Source organism: Myotis davidii, unplaced genomic scaffold (genome assembly GCF_000327345.1).
Source record: "Myotis davidii unplaced genomic scaffold, ASM32734v1 scaffold544, whole genome shotgun sequence".
NCBI lineage: Eukaryota > Metazoa > Chordata > Mammalia > Chiroptera > Vespertilionidae > Myotis > Myotis davidii.
Window position 1 is genome coordinate 2,095,636 of NW_006297018.1, and position 7,021 is coordinate 2,102,656.

The 7,021-nt window shown below is 40.7% G+C and overlaps 1 protein-coding gene across 4 annotated transcripts in view; it reads left to right on the forward strand.

Annotated features, from left to right (window-relative positions):
* PRKCQ (protein kinase C theta) overlaps positions 1-7,021 on the forward strand; it is a 144,162-nt gene extending 137,141 nt beyond the window's left edge. For 3 of the 4 annotated variants that reach the window (XM_006772608.2, XM_015569737.1, XM_006772610.1), the window contains 2 exons: positions 5,437-5,565; positions 6,369-7,021. In XM_006772608.2, coding sequence (XP_006772671.1) covers positions 5,437-5,565; positions 6,369-6,524 — 285 coding nt within the window. In that variant the 3' untranslated portion in view covers positions 6,525-7,021. The remainder of the gene's footprint in view (positions 1-5,436; positions 5,566-6,368) is intronic. The other variant, XM_006772609.2, reaches the window with a different exon arrangement.

The window sequence follows — 7,021 nt, forward strand, 5'->3', positions numbered from 1 at the left end:
ATCCAATCATTGATGTTCTCTCATCATTGATGTTTCTATCTCTGAAATCAATAAAAAATATTTTTTTAAAAAGAATGAACTACTATTGATATATAAAACAACTTGGATGGATTTCAAGGGCATTAAACTGACTGAAAAAAGCCAATCTCAAAAGCTTGCATACTATATCAGTCCATGTATGTAACGTCCTTGAAAGGGCAACATTATAGAAATGGAAATCAGATTATGTTGGGGATAGTGGAAACAGGGGATTGACTATAAAGGGATATCCCAAGGGAGAGCTTTGTGTTGATGGGACAGTTCGGTATCTTGTTTGCTGTGGTGGTGACCCAGATCTACACTTGTGATAAAATGACATAGAACTAGACATACTATACCATATTGCATCAATGTGTGTTTCCTAGTCTTGATATTGTGCTATAATCATGTAAGATGCAAGCATTAGGGGAAACTAGGTGAAGGGTCCACAGAACATCTTTTTTTAACTATATATATATATAAAGGCAAATTGACCGAATGGCAGAATGACTGGTCACTATGATGTGCACTGACCACCAGGGGACAGACTCTCAACGCAGGAGCTTCCCCCTGGTGGTCAATGCCCTCCCACAGGGGAAGCACCATTCAGCCAGAAGCTGGGCTCACAGCTGGAGAGCACAGCGGTGATGGTGGGAGCCTCTCCCACCTCCATGGCAGCACTAAGGATGTCCAACTGCCTGCTTAGGCCTAAGCCATCAGTTGGACATCCCCCAAAGGCTCCCAGACTGTGAGAAAGTGCAGGCTGGGCTAAGGGACCTCCCTGAATGTATAAATATTGTGCACCAGGCCTCTAGTGAGAAATAAATGTCTGTTGTTTAAGCCACACAGTTTATGGCATTTTGTTATAGTAGTCCAACCATACTAAGATACTGTAATTATTTCAAAAATAAAGTTTAAAATCAAAATCTAAGGCTAAATGCCAGCAAATACAAAAAAAAAAAATCTGCAGAGTTTCAGTAGCAAGGAAAAGATTTGCAGCTAGAGTAGAAAGGAAATGTGGTTTAATAAAGCAGAAACCAAGACAAGGATAAAGAAGGGAAGAAAAAGGACTGTTGTTGCAAGAGTATTTAAATCCATGTGTTAGAGTTTGGGCTTATTCTTTCCCACAGGAGTTAATGAAAATCCCATGCCCTTGCTCCATGGGGAAGGTAGCTCTTGCCCATCTTTTAACAATTGGGCTGACTTTTGCAAAAACCAAAGGTAATATTTCTGAGAAACTTCCTCTAGGGAGTTATGCCTAATGTTGTGAAACCCAGGAGCAGTAGGTCTTCTGGAAAAGCTGAACCAAGAAGCGTTTAGTGGCATCTGTCACCGCGGCAGTGTCAGCACCAGACTCTACCCCCTTTAGCCCTCATAGCACGTGGGTGCATGTAACACGGGGAGCAACTGCACAGGAGGGAGGCTGCACTCCATTAAGAACTGCAGCTGGGACGCTGCAGCAAAGGGACCATTGCCAAAGGCATGCCTCTTTCTTCCCCATTTATTCATCCAGGATGTCCGGTCCATTTGTTTGGAAAATAATGGAAAACTCATTATCTCAAACAGAATGCCTCTCCCTTTTGTAAAAGATATATCTGAGGAGTGGACAAAGAGGAAGAGAAGATTCCAGTGACAGGTGCTAAGCACGGGGTGGGCCATCCTTGGCAGCCCAGCACTGCTTTTTTGCCTAAATAGCTGAACTTAAACACTCTCGCTACATCCTGGCCACTTATGTAAACAGTGTGCTATTTTCTATCAATGTAAACCACCCTTTTGACAGCTTTTGTGAACAAAACCAAGTATTACTACATGAACATTTATTCCCTCAATGCAAATTCCTTGCCACAGACACAGTCATCTTCAGAACCTGGGAGGAAGAGGAGGTGACTTATTGCAGGGCAAGAAAGATAGTAATTTACTCTTGTGTGCAAAACTAGAAAGAATTTTGACTCTTTTTTTACATTTTTTAAAAAATATTTTATTGATTTCAAAGAGGCAGGAAGAGGGAGAGAGAGATAGAAACATCAATGATGAAAGAGAAACATTGATTAGCTGCCTCTTGCACGCTCCCTACCTTGACTTCCTGGTTCATAGGTCAACACTTAACCACTGAGTCACACCAGCTGGGCAGAATTTTGAGTCTTGAAACTGGAGATCATATTATATTCTCATTATACATTTTATCTTTAATTTTTTTAATTTCACAGGTACATATAACAGGCTCATGATCTTCTTGGTACAAATGTCACATGTTACTAGAAATATCTAATGAAAAACCTAGTATGGTACACACTTGGCCTCCGGCAGTTACTTCTAACTTAAGTCGCTGAAGCATTTAATTATAACAGCATGAGCTAGTGTTCGCCCTTTTCTTGAGGCACGTGCATCCTCTCTCTAATCTTGTTTCATCAAAATGTCCTTAAGAAGTGGAGGTCAATAATTTATTAGATCATTTCAAGGGAAGATATATAAAGCCAAATCACTTATTCCCTCTGCTTTTAAAAAATCAATCTGCTTTTCCATCTGGTGACTCACACTGGTATTTGAATCTACAGAAAAATATGTCTTACTGTGAACTTTGTGCCTTTTCTATAAGCTGTCCTACATGTTGAAAACAAGAGTCTAACACAGTGATGGTGAACCTATGACACGCATGTCAGAGGTGACACACGAACTCATTTTTTTGGTAGATTTTTCTTTGTTAAATGGCATTTAAGTATATAAAATAAATATCAAAAATATAAGTCTTTGTTTTACTATAGTTGCAAATATCAAAAAATTTCCATATGTGACACGGCACCAGAGTTAAGTTAGGGTTTTTCAAAATGCTGACACGCTGAGCTCAAAAGGTTCGCCATCACTGGTCTAACAGAAGAGGACTGAAGACACATAATTTGCAAATAAATAAAGTAGAAAGACAGCTTGCTCACTTATTCAACAAGCATTTACTGACCATATACTTTGTGCATGGCACTGTGTTTGATTCTGTAAGAAATAGAAACATAAATGGTGTCTGCCCTCCAGAGCTTACACTTTAGTAGGAAAGATAGGCGTGTGTGTGTGTGTGTGTGTGTGTGTGTGTGTGTGTGTGTGTAGCTAATTCTCTAATGGAAGGAAGACATTCTGTGGAGTACACAGGAAGACTATCCAATACCAGAAGTAGGAATGGGCTGTTGATAATTTAGGCTCTATCACTGGCTGGACTTGTGATCTTGAGTTTTCTCACATAACAATATCTGCTTTTACAATCTGTTTTTAAGATCAGGATAATATAGCTAAGGCATCTAGCATAATGCCTAACTCTAATTAACCATATGACAATGGATATGACTTGAAAAGGAGGGAGTTCACTATAAGTAGAGGTGATCAATGAAAGCTTCACAAAGAAGAGGGGGTATAAGCTGAACCCTGAAAGGTGAGTCAGGATTTATAGATGAGGAAATGGAAATTGGAACAGAATGTGGGAAGAGGTGTCTTCTTGCAAGATGGTAATGTCATTAGCAAGAGACAGAAGTAGGAAAGGCAGGTGGCATATCCATAAGTAGACATGTCTGAACACCAGAGTGCGTTGTAATGGGAATTGAAGGACATGTGTTGGCATTTGACTACAGAGAGCCTGGAATGCCCGCCCAGGGGGCTCAGAGGACATTAGCACTCACAGGAGTATAGATTGACTTGCTTCACCCTCCATTTTACAAGTCAGGAAACTAAGACTCAGAAAACTTGCCCAAGGCCTTATGGGTAGTAAGCTTCTTAGATGACAGTTTCATGTTATTTCCACTATGTAATGGCTTTCTAGTGAGATGCTTTAGAACTCAAGTTTCCACTGAGAGGCCTCAGCAGCCATCATATGTCAAGAGGAAAGGAAGCTAGAACCGTGCCCAGAACTGACCACCTGCATGCACAGGGGTGATTGCATGGCATTTCACTTAGATTACTAAAAAGACTCTACTCATTAGAGAGAGAGAGGAAGAAGAAGAACAAGAAGAAGAAGAAGAAGAAGAAGAAGGAGAAATTTTCACTTTGTTAGAGCATGTTATTTTTTATTTATTTTGCGGGGGGCGGTGGGGGGGCTAGAGTAAAGCCTGTGAAGCTTTTCAAGTAGTAAGAAAACACAAGTAAAGCTGTGCTTTAACATATGGACTGGCTATTCTTGTAATTGCTAAAAACAAAAGATCCCTGCAATTCAGTATGAGTGGAGGTCAAGTTCTGCCAAAATCTCATGGAAAATACTGCATTCCACCATGGTTCTGTTTAAAACCCACAGCCTCTTTATGACATGCTCCAACTAGCAGTTACTTTATAAATAAACATCTAGTTGACGTAAAAGAGAGTGATGACTATTCCGGAGACTAAGAAAGCATGTGACTTTTCTAGTTTCAAGTCTGGACTCTCCGGTTCCTTAATGCCCTTGACATGTTTTGCTTAAGTTTTAAGAGTTTACAGGTTTCTTTCCTGTCCTGGCCAATGTTCATTTTGACCTCAGAGGGAAAAGTAACAAGAGAGGGGACAGAAGAGGAAAATGTCTATATAACAGGTCAGAGATGACGAAAGATGATTTGAATGATTAATCACCCAGCAAACTTGCAGGATTCAAGAGTGAGTCTCGATAATCATTTGCCTTCTCCAAAGCCACCTGTCAGGGACTAGTTTACATTATAGCTGCACAGCAAGGCTGTAATCCCCAGAGGACAGCCTTACAAGGAATCAAATAAAATTATCACTTACTCTATGTTGTTGGGTTTTACAGACCAGGACTCAGTGTGCACGCGCGCGCGCATACACACACACACACACACGTGTGTGGGGGGGGGGAGGGTGTATGTGTTGTATGTGGGTGTGGGTGCTGTTATTTTATTTAACCCTCAGAATGGCCCTGGGAGGAGAACACTTCATTCACTTTACAGGTGAGGAAACTAACTCACCTGTAACTTGCCAGAAGTTCTATAAATAACTAGGATAAAGCTGTTTTAAACCAGGTCTATACAACTCAAAAAATAGCATTTCTAGGGAGTAAGAAACCAAAATCTCAGACTCTAAAATATTCAGAAGGCTTGTTCGAGTGAGAGTGTTGCCACCAGTTTACTCATATCAACAGTTGATAACAGTAAGTAAAAAAAAAATAAATAAATAATCGTATATAATAAAGAGCTAATTAGACCGGGATGGAACAACCTTCCGGAATGACCTTCTGAAACAACCAGTGGGCGAGGCAGCCAGGGCTTCGAAGACCTACTCTTGCATGAATTTCATGCATCAGGCCTCTAGTAAGGTTAGAAAAGCAAGTGGCAAAAAGCCAGGCGTTTATCTTTGTAGAGTCAAATTTGTGTGACTTATAAACTAAGAAATGCTACCTCCATCTGAAGCTACTTGGCTCATCCCTCAAGAAGTAACTGCTCCCTTTCTTCTCCTTTGCAGCTTTTTGTGAGGGAGCCAGAAAAGAGGCTGGGAGTGAGGGGAGACATCCGCCAGCACCCTTTGTTTCGGGAGATCAATTGGGAAGAACTTGAAAGAAAGGAGATTGACCCACCGTTCAGGCCTAAAGTGGTAAGGAGACACCAGGGGATGGGACCACCTGTTCCAGCCATTCTCCTTCTACTACCAAGCTCCCTGCCTGTTCCCTTGAGGGTGGGAGGGGCCCAACTCTCAGTTATGCTCCTATATATAAGGGTGACTTTTGATAATCTTAGAAAGCTGAATTGCACCGAATTCATGAATAGAATTCATGAATAAGTGTTTGTTATTACATTCTCTATCTTTTTCATGAGCACCAAAGGGACCAGGTGGCTTGAGGAGAACCTGTCCCAATCTGGATTGTCTTGGAAAACAGTCCAAGATCTTTAATAATAAAATTAACATAGGTGGAAGAACCAATAACAGTGAAGGATGTTGATAAAAGAACCGGAATAGAGAATCTCAAAGCTCCTTCCTTCTTCCACCTTTCACCAACCCCCAGCCCCCACCCCTACCCACTGTTCCCTATAGACTAAAAGGACAGAGGTCAAATTTGGGCTCACCCTTTTTTTCAAAGGTGGCCAATTCTGCTTCATGTAAACTATTAGCTAGAAACATTAGATCCTATTTGAATGTTTACTAGGGAATTTCTTTATATGAATTTAATTATACTATTGTTAAATTGATGAGTCAGGATATGAGAGATGTTCAGCAAAAACCACATATGATCATCTGTATTATTTCAGTTTAGTTTATCTGCAAACATCAACACTTTCATACACAGATTATAATTCAGCTTTCTAAGATTATCAAAAGTAGAGGTAATTGATTTAGTGGCTGATTTTCTTCCCTTCTTCTCTCCCCCGCCCTTCCTCCCACCCCAAATTCTGATCAAGAAATCACCATATGACTGCAGCAATTTTGATAAGGAATTCTTAAATGAGAAACCCCGGCTGTCATTCGCGGACAGAGCACTGATTAACAGTATGGACCAGAACATGTTCAGAAACTTTTCTTTCATTAACCCGGGGATGGAGACGCTGATATCCTGAATCCCATCTTCAGACACACGGAGGGATTTGCCTTCTCTCTGTGAACTGGTTCGAGTGACACTCCTTGGGTTCCTTTTCAACTTGGGAAAGAAAAGAAACACTCAACAACAAAGGCTGAGGCCTTTCAGCTCCCCACTGACTTTGCATCTGTAGCAGAAACCAACTCAACTTCACTAATGACACCACCTTTGGTTTCTCTGATCTTTCACAGCTATTCTTGAAGTTAGGTCATGACTAACCATAGTTATTTACTTGAAAGATGGCTCTTCGCACTGGGAAATATGTGAAAACTTAATTCTGCTCTATATGATGGCTCTTCACTTGTGCATCAACTGCTGATCAATGAAATACCTGATGACTCAAGGAGCAAAGTGAGAACAAATGTCTCAAGACTAAAACAGCATGTTGCCTGGTGTAGTAATGGATTTCATTCAAGTGCAGACAAGTAATCACTAACCCATTTTATTCTATGTACACCTGTGGAAGTGTGTGTGTGG